The 17,861-nt window shown below is 41.2% G+C and overlaps 1 protein-coding gene across 1 annotated transcript in view; it reads right to left on the bottom strand.

The window, feature by feature from the left end:
- FBN1 (fibrillin 1) overlaps positions 1 to 13,079 on the bottom strand; it is a 133,517-nt gene extending 120,438 nt beyond the window's left edge. The window contains exons 1-5 of the mRNA XM_025894832.2: positions 13,042 to 13,079; positions 11,240 to 11,322; positions 10,241 to 10,339; positions 3,524 to 3,619; positions 1,875 to 1,970 (exon numbers count right to left, since the gene is read on the bottom strand). Of these exons, the coding sequence (XP_025750617.2) occupies positions 1,875 to 1,970; positions 3,524 to 3,619; positions 10,241 to 10,339; positions 11,240 to 11,322; positions 13,042 to 13,079 (412 nt within the window). The remainder of the gene's footprint in view (positions 1 to 1,874; positions 1,971 to 3,523; positions 3,620 to 10,240; positions 10,340 to 11,239; positions 11,323 to 13,041) is intronic.
- Positions 13,080 to 17,861: the final 4,782 nt, after the last annotated feature.

The following is a 17,861-nucleotide window of genomic DNA, read 5'->3' as shown; positions in this document are numbered from 1 at the left end:
CACCTGCAACATTTTAACTGTTTTCCCTATCAGACTATCAGAAAAACCTCATTATTTGGTTGCCTCAAATTGTTTTATTCCAGTCAGTTCTAAGCTACAACACATGCAGCAAAGGCTGGAATTTTCTTTGGTCTGTGACGTATGTGCCACAAGCACTGTGTGATTGTTACTGTTAGCTGATGCTTGTAGAGAAAAGCAGGGGGTGATTTGCAGCAGTAAATGACTTCCATAACTGTGAGCCTGTGGCATGGCATAACCTCGACATCAAATCACAGCCAAACAGATGGAGACTGTGCACATGCCACAGAACTATAGCACTTCACATTACCTTTCTATTCAGCAATGGTGTTTTCAAAACAATCATCCTCTCCTGCTTCCCCCAGAAATGGGATAGTTTAAGAGCCTGTTTCTCTTCAGGAATTTCCTTTTTTTCCCCTTCTCCATGCACAGAGATGCTTTGGTTTTGTTGTTTTGTTTCCTCCCCCTTTTTCTTTCTAATAAACACACGGTTTTACTCTACAAGGCATGAATCTTGTCAATTTACTGGCTAACATCCATTCACATCAGAAGCCCACCAGGGAGTGTCACAAATCCACATAACTTTCCAAAGCTAGATTCAAAATATGGACCTCTTACTTAGCTGACAGCTGTGTAAAATCATATGCAGCCAGACAACTCCCCAGTGACCACACAGGTGCATGTGCTGAACAAGGCAAGTTATTCTGACTAAGACCAACATTAGTTTATACTTGAAAAGCTATCTTCAGAAAAAGTTTTTCTGATGGCATAATGTGATTCTGAGACAAAAACCACCACACCCTTTTTAGAGGAGGGGAACATATTAGCTCAGCTAGGTAGAGAAGCTGCAGGAAATCTGTGTGAAAGGAGCCAAATTTCAGAGGTTTTCTAGGAAGATATGACTATCATTTGGCCTCAACACACCAAGTGAGCATTAGCCAGAATTCTACAGCTCATTAACAGCTATTTTCTCTTTCATTGATAACTACAGAATCAAACAGATGTTCTAAGTAAAAAACTGCCTATGGACAAGGTATGTAAGTCACAGATTTCCACCTCAGTTGTGCTCAGTAACATGCATGGGATTTCAGGGCAGCTTGGTTTGGCTCAAATGGCTCTGTGTCTCCACCCACCAGAAGGCAGGAGCCCTGAGGGGCAGGACCAAGGCTGTCAGTAGGATTCAGCCTAGAAACTCGCCCAAATGCCAGAGTCAAACTGGACTCAGATCAGCCAACACAAAAGTAGCACTGAAGTCTTCTTCTTAAGGCTCAAAAATTTCACCCATGAAGAACAAGCAGAAGTTGTTTGAAATTCCAAGTCTTTACAGTACTGTTCAGTGCATTCTTACCTATAAGCCTTTTTTCTGTTCAAACTTGGGATTTTTAACCTAATTTTATATTTCTCTTACTCCTCTCCAGCAGTAAGATCCCAAGACACAGAACAGAGCTACTTTTCAATCTTTGGAAAAAATTCACCATTGGTTTGAACTACTTTTATAACATCTGAGTGGACTACTGAAAAGACTTCACACAGTGTCAACAACAATTTTATCTGCTGTAGGGAGTGCAGGAAATGCCTGCTTCATCCTGCCATCTGTTGTAGCACAGAACAAAAGGCTTTGGTCCCCCAAGAGTTGTTGTTCTGCATCACCCACCTGTGCTGCCCACATAGAAAAGCCAACCTCCTCCAGGTGCAGCACTGACAGTGGTGATCATCTGACACAGCCACTGAAGAAATTTCATGTGCTCAGCACATCCTCCACATGCATTTTATTTTGTATTACCATTTAAGTATTTTTAAGTTACTCTTAAGCAAGCTGTAACACAGTTTTTTCCCCAGTGATTTCGGGCACATACCTCTTTCACACTGGGGTCCAGTGAAGCCATACGTGCAGGCACATCGGTTTGGAGCCACACATCTCCCGCCATTCAGACATCCATTTTCACAGACAGCTGGATCAGAGGGAAGGCAAAAGTAATCTTTATTGAGCTACTGCCACAAAGACATGAAGGTATGTACTTGACCAGCTTCACTAGAGTGGCAAAAACGGTAAACATAACAGGATAGGAAACCTTTTTCCTAGAATCTACTTACAGTCTTTTCTTATTTCCTGGTCTCACTGGTATCATGAACTCATCTTTTCAAGGGAGTATAACATAAACACAGTAACAACCACAGCTTTTCTGACCTCTCAGAGCCTTTCTCTTAGGGATGGCTAGACAATCCCATAACCTCAAACTAACATCTCTTTCAACAAATAAACACTGACAGAGACTGCAGATAGAAGATGCAGAAAAAAAATCTCATCTCTAAATCCTCAAATGTATTTGTTCCTCTAACATAATAATCCAGTATTAAAAGGCTGTTTGCTGATGTTAAATAATTCATACTATTAACCAGGAGAGCAAAATGTAATCAATATCTATTCTGACTATATTAAACCAAGATATTCTTCCCCTGTACAATGTTGTCACTAGATTCAGGACCCAATTTTCCTCAGAATAAACTCCAAAAGCAGTTGCTCTCAAAAATAATCAGAAAATACAACATGCACATGAAAAAGGAGATCTTTAAATACAACTTGATGGTCATTGAGTAATGTTATTCTTTGTTCCTTTTCACATTCACTTCAGTAGAAAGAAGATTTCCATTCATCCTCTTTTATCCACTTGATATTTCACAGAGAAGGCAGAAATACAATTCTTAATCCTTTCACCATGTGATCCTCCTCCAGATTATTACGGTAAATTCCTGGTCCCAATGAAGTTCATGTAAAGTGTGCCATTGATCTTGACAGAGCACAAAAGGTTTTCATTAAATGAGCTAAACACATTTTCTCTGTCAGACCAATAGTTCAGTAGATAGCAATGTGACGACCTTGGTTAAAAGCAGCGTCTACATCCTTATTTGAGCTACTTCACAGCATTCCAGCCAAGAAGAGCGAGAGACTACTAGAGTCAGCTTGGGAGAAATTTTAAGCAGCAGATCCAGGAACACTTTTGGCTAAGGATTGATTGAGGAAATAACAAAAAAAAAAATCTGTCTGTCACCTCTAATAAGACATCACCAAAATGAGCAATGTATCTCAGGCATACTAGCTAAGTCTGATGCAAATGCTGAAATGAAAACAACACTTTGTATTAAAAATCTTAATTCTGTCTATAAAATGAAAACTGAATCCCATGTACACTCTGGATGTATGGCCTATTGCTCTAGTGAGTTAAAAGTCCTGGAGGTCAATGGTAATAACAGTAGTATGAGAACTACAGGATCAGGTTATATCCAATTATTACGAATTCATATGATGTTTATTTTAACAGTCCTGATCAGAAAGAATTCGCTCAGCATTCATTACAAAGTAATGTGTTTTTCTGTAAAACTCCACTACACCTGATAACAAACAAGGTCAACAGCAGTCGAAATTTAGTGCTAAAGGATGTCCAATCCACACATCACAGGATTACTTAACTGTGCACAGTTTCTACATTCACAGAAGGGCACTTACGCTGTCCACAGTGTGTTCCTGTGTATCCCTTCTGACAGAGGCAATGGTCATCACTGCAGCTCCCTCCATTCATGCACCGGATGTTACAGTGTTGTACTTGAAAAGGAAAAAGATTTTCCTCAGTTAAATCAAACCAGTCAGAAATACTTAACTGTCTGCTAAAGGACTTAACTTTTTTTTAGGGATTTATTCTGTGAAAAAGAAAGTATTAGAAGTCAAGGATGCACATTTCAGGACAGATACTACACTGGTACTACAGAACACAATAGATTTATAGTACCTAAGGAATACAGGACATGGTGCAAGAATTTGATGCCGCCCTCATTCACTGGAGACAAAGGCATTTCATATGAGTATAAATCCACAGAGCTTTTTTCATAGTTTGCAATGATGAGAACAAGCCATTAGTAAGGGAAAAGTACTAAACTTCTGGCAGATACCATCAAAAGGAAAGGGCATCTTATCATCTGGGAAATTGGGGAGAGAAGTATTAAAGGGAAGCATATAAGGAAGCTCCTGAAAACAGCCTTCTTTTGCCAACACATACAATACCAGAAGCTGATCTGGCCAGGTAGGACTTGCTGCATAAAAAGGAAAAATAAAAGAGCGTTTCTTTCTTTCTTTATGTCATCTGTGGGCTCACCCCAGCAGTAGAGCTGCTGCCAGCTGCTGTACTTGGGATCTGCAGAGCTCACAGACAGCATTTCCCCAGAGCCAACAACCTTCCCCTGCAAGGGGCAGAGGTAGGGGAGCAGCAAACTCTCCTCAGCTGCAGCCCCATCATTTATAATAGTTAACAAGCAGCTTAAACCCCATGCCAGCAAAGCATAATGTCTGTGCTGCATTTCTCCAGTAATAAGGAAAAATATATTTTTTAACTAGATGTTAGGAGCAACTAAAAGTATGTCAGGCTCTTCATCAGGCACAGAGAAGTGGGCAGGCCTCCCAACAAAGTGAAGTCCTTACAGGTCCTGCTGTCCAACACAGCTGTGAACTGGGGCCCGCACTCCAGTAAGCAGCTGGGAAATGGTTTTCCTCTTAACAGGAACCACATGAAAGGCTCCTCCCCAGATAGGATTACAGTCTGATCAGCATTTCAGTAGACTGTGATGCAGCACTGGATACCTACAACATGCTGTTTGAAATGCTCAGGATTGAAAAATAGAAATTGCATCCCCATCAGAGCCTGTCGCTAACAGGTGTTATGCCAACCACAGAATTTTTCCTCTCGCACAAAACCCTTAAGCATCATTTGGCTTTTTACAGTTCAGAAGTATGTGAATGGAATTTTATTTTTAAGTAGAAATAATAATTTTAGCTGTATTTCCTTCCATAGCAGTATGAATCCATAGAACAGAAGTTAAACATGAAACTAGAGAAAGGATTTAAAACAACCTAGCATTTAAAGCACTCCCTTCTTAATTCTTCAATTATAAAAGTAAAAACTGTGTATTACATTTCTTATGTGTTTAATAGTTACAACACATCTTTGTTCTACTTTGGATGTACTTCAGTACTTCAGGCAACAAAAATGTACTAACATTCCTCAACAAAAAGTAAAATTGTCTGCAAACACAGAGTGAATATCTGGTGAAGATTTTTGGACTATGTCCTAAGTAGGTCAGAAAAAGGTGTATAGTTACTTTAAAATGTGTAGTTCAACTTAGCTTTATACAATCTTAGAAAAACAGAGGGGATTACAAAAAGCATAGGAAATGATATCATCTGTCAAGCAGGGAAGGAACTTAAAAACCACAAACTGATTTCAATTAGAGCAAGCTATGCCAAGAGCTAATTTCCATTCCCACATGAAGACCAAAGCCATTTAAATAGTTTGAGCTACATTCGAGATAAAAAGGTTAACAGTAGCTTATAGGATGATTTTCACATTATTTGTTCAAGTAAAGTAAAGTATATTTCCCCATTTTGGGATAAGGAGTGGTTTTACACATAACACACACACACACAAAGTTTCCATAATTTGTCCTACTGCTTCTTAAAAGAACTTTTCCAAGGTAAAATATTACTTCCTCCTTTTTAAACTAAAATCATTATGGGAGATTGCTGGGACACCAATCATCTTTATTAAAATGAGCCATCTAAATCACTGAGCTTTCTCCCTTATTACCAGGCAAGAAAATCAGTGGCATACACTTGGTAAACTAATTACTTATTTTCTGCCCTCTTTTGAGGGAATGTTGAAAAGAGTATTTCCAAAATCATACCGACTATTCTGAAACATTACCCTTCCAAAAGTTTATAGAAACACATTCAAAGGCTGTCTGGAGCTCAGATGATGATGTTAAGAATGCATTTTTGAAAACTAGCATATTAATGCTGGTCCAGGTTCTCTTTTCTCAGCTATATCAACAATTCCGCTAATGTCAGTGGAGATATTCCGGTAAATGAAACAACCTGTTCCAAGATATCACATTGACAGAGACACAGGGAAAAAGCACAGGAATTACTATAAGGCTGGTAAATCAATGCATATACCTTTGCCTTAGCATGCACAGGAAATGTTAACATTCATAAATTATTGCTTTTAATCAATTATTGTTCTTTTTCACATCCAATTTGTAAACAGTCTGCACTGGAAATGTCTGAAGTCAAAACAGGAATAACTTTAGGAACACAGCTTTGTAACCCTGCAACAGAGCCAGAGAGACCAAACATATCCACACAGGCTTTGTGTGTGGGCAATAGTTGTGCTTTTTATCAAAGTGAAACAAGCTCTCCACTTAAGCACAACAGTTCCTGACTTCTAAAATAAATACTGGGCAAAAGTGACTAAAGCCTTCATCACACCCGGAGCGCTACCACAACCACAGACGCTCACAAAACGTGCAGGAGCTCACCAGGCAGACGAAAGGTAACACACGTGCCGTCTACTCTGCGATCCCAAACTAAGGAACACGAGGTGCGAGGGTCTGTATTCCCGAGGCGGGAGAAGCGCTGGAGCCGCTGGCCCAGCACCCCGGGCCGAGGGCGCGGCAGGGCAGCCAGCGGGCACCGCAGGAGAGGCGGCCCCTCGCCTCCGTGCCACTGCCGAGGAAACGCTCCCAGCCCCGGCCGTGCATGACGCAGGGCTTTCCCTGCCAGGAGCTGTAAACAAGGAATGACGGCCTCATCGCATCCCAGATGCTCAGCGTGCTTTCTCTGTCGAGTGACTGACTCAGGAGAGAGATGGCAGCCAGCGCCAGGACGGGACGGGGTACAGAGAAAACCCGCAGCAGCCTCAAAAACTCTGGAAACATTCAAAATTCAAGACCTTACACCACCTCTGACAGCAGCAGAATATAAGGGAAGGGGCTGAGCTCTAGGTTTTACTGCCATTGAGTGGACACCTCCCATAGCACCCGAGGAGTGGGGTCCCGGGGTGCAGAGCCAAGGCCCGGGCTCAGCCCCCATTGCGGGCAGTCTCTGAGGAAGACTCTGAGTGGGAAGTCTCTGAGGAAGAGTTCAGTCCTCAGCGGTGCCTCTGATGCTGTGGCAGGGGAGCGGAGCAGGCCCTGCTGTGCAGTCAGGCAGCGTAAGGAGCTTGCTGGAGCACACAGACACTTGTCTCCACAAGCTGCCACTCCCAGCACCCACCACAGCCCCTGCTGCCTCTGTCACAGCTCCCTTCCTTCAGAGACAGCCCCATCAGCAAACACCTCCTCTCTTTCAGCCAGCCTAAACCATTCTGACCACACTTGCTGGAAGCAAAACCAGCGGCTGAGCTCAGAGACACACCTGACCCATAACCCTGGGGGCAGCAAAGGGTGTCTGATGCCGTAGGAGACACCATCCTCCTGGTTCACCCCCTGCTCCCACTGGGCAGAGCAGCAGCTCCAAACGTGGCAGGATCATAGAGCACGAATGCAGCACAAACAGGGGCCCAGCTGCAGCCCCAACACACAGCAGCCATGGCCCGGGCAGTTTGGGGGGCAGCAGAAAAGCCACCACCACAGATCTGGCACAGCATGGAGTGTGGGACATGTCCTGCAGCATGGAGTGTGGGACACCTCCGCTGGACATCTCCCACAGCTAAGAGTGTGGGACATCTCTCACAGCTGCACCTGTGCAGCGTCAGAGCACCCACAGAGCCGGGGAGGGGGGCCCTCCACACTTGGCAATCTTATCTCCAAGAATGCTGTAAGCTTACCCAAAAATTCACTACTTACACAGAAATAACCACTACTCAGCCAGCAAGTTTACTGATGTCACTAAAATCCCTGCTGAGAAAACCACCAGCTGATCTTTTCAACCACAAATCAGATTCCTAAAGCTGACTCGTAACCAGAAAAGTCCCAACAACTGACCTGTGTGAGAATCAAACTTGGAGGCTTCGTTTTGCTCTCCAATCCACATGCTTCCCAATCTGCACTAAGTATTTGATATCAACAGATAACCAGTCTATAAGAGTCACTGTTAATTTTCTGTCAATGGGTGTACCTGCTATGTGTGCCAAGTACTGATTCTTTAAATACTAAAGACACAGGTAGCTTAAAATATCCAAAGGATGCCTCAGATGCATCTCATAGATCAGAAGCTATACATTTAATTCTGAGAAATCATGGCATTTTGATTCATACTTATGCTTTTTATTTTAAATGTGAAAAAATTGTATCATTTACATTTTTTCATTATTTTAATCAGTTTTCTTCTCATTTGTTAAAATACATAATTAATATAAGCTTTCATGAATGCATATTCTGAAAAAAAATTAACTGTTACCAAAGGCAGTTGACAGTAACCATTTGATGTCAAACAGTATATTTTGGTTTCATGTTTACTTTGTTTCCTAATAGCAGATCTAAGTCATTGTGGTCTATTGTGTAAATATGTATTCATGGATTTTGTCTACAGTGCCAACAAAGCAAATGACTTACATAAAGTATGCTCTGTAAGTATTAATGATGTGCTGGATCATAAAAAGTATTACACAAGAGTGCACAGAAGCAGTGGAGTCTTTTCTCTCTATTGCTTAAGGACATTTTTGCTTTTAGAATTGGTATGTTTTAATAAACAAAAGAGATGTAACCACATACATAAAATGTATCTTAATTTATTGTAGAAATTGAACAAAACATAAACCGTACCTATTATAAGCCAACTGCTAAGTCTATTTGTAAAGTGACTTAAAAGTGGGAACACTTAAAAGTGGGAAAACCAGTGTAGCAATGTAAGGAAAATAATGTCAGCACTGAATAAGATTTATGATTAGTAGAATATTCATACCTAGAAGTAATTGTCAACAACCAAATTAGCTATGTCACACAGGCTTAAGAAGCTGCTTGATTAAAAACTGTAGTTAAGTCCTGCACCCATTTATCTGTGCTCCTCCAATGAAAGCTAAAACTATGGAGATCAATTGTACACACGTTTCTGCAGCATTTTGCACCCATTCCTCCTTCCAGTACTCTTTGAGAACTCCATAGCTCCATACCCTCCTCATGCTGGCCTCTCCCTAACAGACATCACAGGAGCCTGAGAAAGGGGCTGAACTTACAATATTTACCATTTTAGTACATGCCATTCCATTACATTCCACAGTTGTTTTTGTTTTTCCACTGGTATTGGATAAAAAGGATGCTAAAACCACAAGCTGAAGTGGTCAGTTATGTGGTAAAACTCTTATCAACCAGGAAAGTAAAAAAAAAAGGGCAAGGTAAAAAATACAGATGCAAAGACCACACATTGAGTCTCATAAGATATTCAAAACTAAAAGGATTACCATTTAGCATAATATTACAGACCTCAGCTGAGTGCATCCCCCACTGACTTCAATTAATATGTTGTTCAGATAATTAAATGGTAATTGTGGGAACCAGTTTCCCCCAAAATTCTTCCCAGAAACTTCACATTTCATATAAAAATCAAAATCTTCTATATTCTAAGAGACAAGCACCACACTCTAATGAGAATACAGAGTAAGTACTTTACAGGTGGCATCTCAGATATGAACAGATATTATCCCAAGCAAAATCCTACTTTATATCAAATACTTAACTCATGTTAAGCCGTTGAGTTCTCTGGTTCACTGAATGAATTTAATTTTACTTGTTTTTCCCTGGATTTGGGGAACCTTCCTTGAAAATCTGAAATCCAAACATTTCTGGGAAAAGTCATCTCTCTGAAAAGCTTCATTTTCAGAGCATCTTTTTTTTCTGATGGAAAGCGTTCCACTTAAAAGCCTTGACCAGCTCTGTACCTCTAGTACCTACAGAAGTAAGACGAGATTCAAAAGGTGTGAACTGAGCCTGGCAAGGAACTGTAAGGCCTATGTAAGTAAGACAGAGCACAGTGTCTGCCTTATAACCCTCGAAATCAGAGGAGAATTACAAAGCATGTCAAGTTCAGCCAGTTGTCAAGAGTCATCCCTCATTACAACTTTTGTGCTGTATACAAGAGCAAGTCTGCTGTTGAATAGAGGTAAGGCATTTTGCAGAAAGCAAGGAAGACTGGAATTAGTGTTACAAAGTGCCAAATGAAAATAGCTTCCAATAAGACTAATTTGGTTTTGATTTGGCAAAGAAAGTGTCTCCAATAGCTGGTCTGTGAGTCACTCTTCAGTTTCATCACAGGAGACTACACTTTCCTTCCTGTGGTAAAAGTATGTCTGGTGACTCAGAGGTTATTTGTCTTAAATATTGACCACTGAACTATTTTACATACCTTAGTAGCTTCACAGACTCAAAAGAGCAATATCAAAGACACAGAAGAAATACTTACTTGATTTTGAACCACAGGAGGGGGCTATCTGACCATTTGGGCATGTGCACATGTTTGGTCTAGAGCAAAATCCATCCCCACAGGAATGTCTGCAGATTGCTATAAAGAAAACATAAATGCCTTTAAAATATGTTTCAAAAACCCCAAACACATAAAAAAACACCTGATAGAAAATTCAGTACCATAACAGAAATACAGACAAACTCATTAAATTGCATACAACAGATCCCAAAACAGTTCCTCCTGTTCGTCTGCATCTTTTTAGGGGACAGCTAAAACCTAGACCTTCACTATCTGCTATGAAAAGGTCTGGGAACATGCCACAGGCCACAGTAGATATAGGGAGATTTCCTTGGAAAACTGAAACTGTTGTCCATTTTACCAGACTAATCTTGGAGGAAGGATGGCACTGAGGCAGCATTACAATGCTTCCTTTATTTCTGCACCAGACACACAATAATTCCCAGCTGACAGCACGTTGCCTCAGTATCTCTGGAGAGTCTTATCAGCCTTAGGCAAAGTGCCTTTAGGAGTTATTTCTGGTATGCTGTTCTGTTACACACGAGTATGGACACAGCACCATGATGCATGTATATTTATATCCCTACATATATATTTCAGGGATATGGTCCAAACAAGCAGAGAAAATGTACTTGTTGGCCCAACGTTATTGCCTCCTTCCCTTTACTTAAATAGATTAACATATTCCACAGCTACTCACTCCCGAGAGTTCACACACCCCTTGGAACCCTTTACCACAGACTTAAACAGAACATGTGGATAAGATTAATCCTTTGTTAAATACTGGTATCACATCACTGTGTTGTAGCCCACAAACCTTTGTAAATTGGCTTAATACACTTAAAATGGTAAAGAAATGTACAGCTGCTATTGAAAACATATAGCAACACATTTCAGTTCTGGTATACAATTAAAAATACCCTGACACAGAGGGACAAAGATAAACCTCAGTCATAACACATAACTAGATTAACTTACGGACTATGCATTGGTTTCCACCAGGTAAAGTTTTCCATCCAGGGCAACAGTAGGCATTGTAACGTGATCCACATACATTTGGCCTGGGAAAAAAAAGGATGAAGTCTTATTTTTCCCCAGCAATATGTTGGAAAAGCAGAGGCATAAAATCAGAAAAAGTAAATCACTGCAATATACATTTCAATAATTACATTTAGAATGTTGTATGTTTTTAGCAGAACTGTATGCCTGTGGCTGGGGTTTTTAGGTAACATACACTTTTACAAATTGAAGATTACATTACAAACACAAAATCAAATCAGTAACATCTGAACAACAGCAACAGAATGGGCAAACCTTGTCTCATATCACCCCATATCTGAAGAATTAACCACACAGGTTTTTGAGCAAAACTAACATTTAAATATAAAATAAGGAATCATATCCATCATCATTAATGAGCACAGAGGAAATCTAGTGCTCTTTGAGTGGTAATTTTTAATTTTGCTTTCTCTTCTTTTCTCTAAAGCACTATTACTGCTCTCTGTTTTGTCCATGAGCAAAACTACGTATGTATGATTGAAACATGCCAACCAGAACATTAGCCAAAAAAAAAAGAGTCAAAATGTGTAAATTACTAACTACCAAAAAAATCAAGGATGTGGGTATATGCAGAGCGACAGGATCCTGTGAAGTGGGTATGAAAGGTCTACTGCCCTCCTTAAATGATGGATCCACAGGACTTTTTCTTTCCAACCCTTTCCTCTCATACACATTTACCCCGTCAAATAATTTTATCACTAGAGTTTACAATGAAAGCTGACAGGAGATGACACTATTCCTATCATGATTTTACTAGTAAAAATTGAAAAGTTGAAATTATTCTATGCCCCTCACAGATAATAGATATTTTAAATCTATCTTGTCCTATTTATTTAATGCATCTATCCATGCAAATAAAGCCGGTAAGAATCGCTTCAAAAATGGCAACGTGTGCCTTCTTTTGTTTTATGTCTAATAATCTTACCAGAGGAAAATTTTACAACCTCTATTAATATTGTGAGCAATTACCAATAGATTAATGCAGCTAGAGCTAGCTATAAACTGCCTAGAAACTGCTTTATTAAAATATTGTATACAGATTAGAGACAGATTTAAGTGTTTGCTGTTTTAGGAAGGGTTTTCTATTATTATTTTGTCTTTAGTCTTTCAGAAAGTTCTTCATTCCCAGTAATGCAATGTCTAAGTAAACAATCGTTACTTCATATGGTGAGGCAACTTAAGACAAACAATCTCAATACATACAAACGTTTCTTTATGCACATTTTCTAATTAACAAATTTTTTATACTGTATTTATTTAGGGATATGCATTGCTAATGCAGTTTCAGGTATTCTGATTACACCAATTGCTGTGACACTCTTTGGAATTACATGTTTGGCCAGAAACTACTTAAGTCAAAGCAAGCACTGCCATTACCTTCCTCTGGTTCTGGATAATTACAAAGTGGTAACTGAGGTGAATGTGAGCAACACAATTGGACTTGTTACAGGGTCCTTTTTTCTTCCTGCAACCAGTGTTAGAGACTCAAAGTCTTATTCATTTAATTCCAATGTATTCAGTTTTAGTAATGTCAGCTACTTCCCTGCAGGGCTATAACCATGTAACTTTCCTAGAGTTCCCTGTTCGTCAATGCCAAATGTTGCTCCATGATCATCTGCCAAGTAAGACTGGCAAGCAGACAAGTGAGATTGCTTTTCACCTTCTCCAGTCAGAAGAAATAATAGAACTCATTAAGACAGACAGAGTGGGTTTGTTGCTACCTGTTACAACCTACGGGCATAAACCACTCATTTCCCATTCCGGTTGGGGAGAATCTATAAAGGGCTGACCATAAAGTGATGTTTACATACTCTGTCAAATTTCAGTCTCAGCAAGTACATGGCTTTGGGGACCATCTGGTCCATGTTAAGAGCCAGGAGCAGATTTCTGTGTCACAGAGAAACCCGGTTTTAGAAATCCGTTTCCAAAATGGGACTCCGGAAAACCTAGATGTGCCAGCAACCATGAAGTCAGAGACCCTGAGAGCCTTGAAGCTGTCCACAGGGTAAGCTAAGCCATACACCCAAGAGGCTCCAACTCGGATGCAGTGGGCTTAGCTTTGAAAAAAAAAAATTTTTAAAAAGTCATCAAACTGTACTTCCATGGAACAATTTGAGCCCGACAAGTGCATTTTCCAGTGGAACACTTTTTCGTCAGAAAGCTGCTGTTTAGCTTATAAAAGAAACCTATATTAAAGTCTGAATGCCACTCTTTTGAGATGGAGGGAGTGTTCTGAATTTGTGCACATTTGTAAAATGTCTTTGAAAATAATTAATTTTGAAGGTTATATTCATTGATATTTATGAGGTGATCAGACACTACAGCAATAAATCCCCATAAATAAATAAAGTATTCAAGGTAATAACAATTTACCTCATGTAAAGTCATGGAAACCATCAATCAAATTGTCAAGGCTCTATCGTGGTACTTACTTTAAACAGTTACCCACTGTTGTGTTAAATAGAGCATATTTTCCTGCTGATACTATAAGCTATAAATACTAAAGAAGTATTTTATATTCTTATAAAACCGTTTTTCTGAACAGCACTACAAACTGAGTTCTGTTATAAAACCTGATTTGGAATGGTAAAATAAGCAAAAGTGCATCTATTCACCCTCAAACCACCTATAGCACCTTCCTTTAACTCCAAAGCCCAGAGGAGGGAGAGAACATCTTAGAACAAAGTTGTTCCCTCTGCAATTTAAAAAAAGATAAGTCTTTCACTTCATTTTAGAGTCGTTTAATTAACTTGTAAAGTATAAAAGGATTTCTGTAATGGTATGGTGCTGAGACAGGATGGTTGATGCCCAGAGTTTCATCAAAGATGTCCAAAGTAAACAAGAAACTATGTCTTTGATTAATGATACACAAGTACAAATTCAGTAGCAAAGTGAGTTGAGCAATTATCAAAAGACATTAGTCATCAACTAGAAAAATCTTAGAACAGCAGAGAGAAAAAAGTTCATCTGGAAATTGTGATAACTAACACTTGAGAGTGATAGGTTTGCATAGATATTGGCGGCATGTGTGTGCACCAAATTAGAAGATATTCTTCTTCAGAAACAACCACAGGGACCCTACACACCCATTACAAAGTAAAGCCTTGTCTGTCCTATCCCCACTTGTGGGGATGGAGCCTGGGCAGAACTGCACCGTCAGCGACTTCAGAGGGACACCCGTGGTCCTGCCCCAGGTCAGCACTGTGGGGCAGCACAGCTGCCTGTCACACCTTCTCAAATAAAGGGTCTCTTTTCTCCATGGGGCAACACGGACATCATCTCACAGAAAGGACCAACGGGGTCTGTCCCTCCCTTGCTACTCCTGCTTCCAGTGCCCTGTCTCAGCAAGGATGCCTGGCTGCCCAGCTCTCCCAAACTGCACACCATTACCCAGACACTGGGGGTAGATTTGTGGAGCAGGCACACAAACATAAAAGGATGGGAAGCAAATCATGCTAAGTTTGGCAGAGCCTTCTTATCAGATGTAATGAGGCAGCGAGGGTACGTGACAGCCAGAGAAGGGAGGGAGGTGTTCAAAAGCCGTGCATGAAGCTGGCAGCAGAGAACACCCCCCAGTCCAGGAATGGTGGGGGCATCTCTGGCATTGTGACTGTCCCCTCCAGGGTCCCGGCAGAGACACAGTCAGGGCCCCGTGCTGCAGCCTGCCAGGGGGGCCTGCTAATTCTGCACATCCCCACTCTGCCCTGCCTGTGACCCCTCAAGGAAATTACAGCCCTCTCCCGAAGAAAGCATTGCCCATCTGCAGCTCCCATGGGAGGAAGAGTTTCTGGCACTTCTGTGAGCGAAGCTTCAGGCTGAAATGTTGTCAGTAGCACTGCCATGCACCAGCCAATGCTGGCGTAATCCGGGCTGAATCAAACCCAAAGCACAGGTCTCAAATAAATTAGACAGAGACCAGACAGAGTGGGCAGAGAGCAGCTGAGTGAGTAAGAGAGACAGCTGATCACCAGCTAGAGCTGAGCTGAGATGCAGGCATAGTGGGAATGGTTTCTAATCATTCCCTCAATGTACTTTTCCTCTCCCTAGAAAAACACACAGCTATTCTTTCTTGCAAGAAAACGTTTCATGAACAACACCTATTAATTATTTTGCTGCAGTGGCTACCATATGTTTAACATAATGTAGGGACCCAGTCTTCTGGCAGAAGAGATGCAATTTAAAGCAACAGCATCAGTCAATGATTATTTTTAGAGAAGCCTTTGCCTATTTTTCTTCTTACATGGGTAACTCTGGTACCTGCTAAAACTGTACACAGAACTATTTGCTGATCATTTCCACATAAAATAGGAGTGATGCTTCCATGTCTGCACTGGGAGTTAAAAAGAATGACAAACTGCACCAGAAAAAATGGGGGGCTTGTCTTAGAAATGTGGTTGTCTAAGTCTGAGGATAACCAAAGTATTAAGAAATAGTAGCTAAGGCTCCAGAATGTGAAGTGGAATCCTTTATTAGTAGCTTTCAAGAGACACAAAATCAGATGTAAATACCTTTTGTTGTAAAACAGCTTAGGTACCTACCTGAACTTCTCAGTGTTTCAGAGTAAATACTAAATACACAGTGACTGAGCTCTGCTGACTCCACTGGAGCTTTACTCAGCTTTCCCACATAACCAAGAACTTCCATCATCAGAGACGCTCCAAACTTCAGTGGACACAGCCACGAGCAACCTGATTTAAGTTCACCCTGCTCTAAGCGAGGGTTGGACCACATGGCCTTCCAAGATCCCTCCTCCCCTAAATGACAGAAGTCAGGTACTTCATGCACAAATTAGAGGTCAATACCTAAAGCATCTCCTTCAGCTGCGCTGGCGCCTACCCCGACCTCCGAGGAGCAGCAGAGCTGCAAGCAAAGCAGAAGCAGGAAGGGAAGATCTGGTTCCTAATGGGATGCAGCAGCCAACAGCTACAGCACGTGATGGGCAGCTGTCCCAAGCCACCTGCAGCCCTGACACACATCACTCTGCACCAAGAGCCCAGGGAAGAAGCCTGGTTGTGCTTTGAACTCACTGCTTTCAGTGAGTACATCCACAAACTGAGAAACTTAACTGTGGATGGGATAGAACTAAATGCACGCATCTGCATTTAACATGCATAGGCCCTATTTCCAGGCACCCCAAATAGTTTAAACAGGGATTGCTTTTCTGTTGTTTAGCTAAATATTATAAAAATGGGATGTTTTTTATCACTGTGCCCTTTTTCTTCATGCAGTGAAGATTACTAAGAGAACTCTTGAAGCCATCTATTTCAATCACATAAAAGGAAAATCTAGGAAACAATGCTAGATTCTGGAACAAACACAAAATTTAGCTTCTGTTATCCTTTCAAGAATAAGCACGCATTTTTAAGCAAAATGTATTTTTTACATACAAAGGATTGCATCTGACATACTCATTTTTGCACTGCAATAAGCGAGCCTGTGCCATGCAGAGAGCCTAATATGATAACTATTTCTCACTCTGACAGTAAGGATACCGCTGTCCCAGAATCCTGGCTCAGTCCAACTGAAAAAATAACACGCTAAGCAGCTCTACGGGTATCTTTGGCTCCAGCCTATGTGCAAGTCAAGAGTTCAAAATGACATGCAAGTTTCCTGCAGCAACACTGAACACTTTTCTAACCCCAACCTCCATCACACACTGTGACAGCTAAATACAGCAATCCAACAACAGCATTTGACATTAAGTGAATTCTTCCGCACTTGCTCTGGAAATCTGACCATGTCTTTTGCAGGGACACGCTCATCTAACCTGACAGCCAGGCATTGTTCTCATTCATAGCCAGGGACAGACGCGTTTCTGGCATGTATTCCTTCATTGTTCCACTTGAGAATGTCAACGGGTCCAGTTCAAAACCCAGTCTACATGGCTGGGTAAGACACATAAAGTACAAGTATGCCACCACAAGAAACTATCTGCTGGGCCAGACAAGTACAGAGGGAAAGCAGGAGAGATCTGTCAGGTACTTTCTTAAAACAAACAAATAAACACACACACACACGGAAAAAAAAAGTATTTTCAGAGGACAAGAAATCATAGCCTTTTCTACCCTGGTAGCACTAAACAGCATCCCATAGGAAATGGATGTAACTGTGGGCAAGGACAATGCTTAGCTCCTTAGCTCTCCAGATGTCACTTCCAACAGGGTAACAGGGAAAGACCACTTCCCATCTCCAGCTCTCCTCCCCACACTCACCACGTAGATGCTAATGGCTATCAATAGAGGCAAACCTCTAACAATTTCCCAAGGGAAAACACAGAGGAGAGCTCAGGATTTCTGCCAGTCTGCACTGTGCACCAAGATGAGCAGCAGCACAACTGGCCAGCCAAAGCCAGGGCTAACCAGCCCCTTGTTGAGGATTTCCTGGAGGCTGTGGGATGTGCCGGTGCCACCCACCATTCCCACCATGAAGGAAACACAACCCTTTAGGGAGCCTCATAAACCTGACCCTTCCATCAGTACTTGTCAGTGAACGCCCTGAGGTGCTAAGCAATGCTATTAACTTGTGTGTTAAGTGCTCTCCC

This window comes from Manacus vitellinus, unplaced genomic scaffold, assembly GCF_001715985.3.
Source record: "Manacus vitellinus isolate BGI_N305 unplaced genomic scaffold, ASM171598v3 scaffold_16_pilon, whole genome shotgun sequence".
Taxonomy (NCBI): Eukaryota; Metazoa; Chordata; class Aves; order Passeriformes; family Pipridae; genus Manacus; species Manacus vitellinus.
The sequence above is the reverse complement of the archived record's forward strand: the minus strand, read 5'-3'. Positions and strand labels throughout refer to the sequence as shown.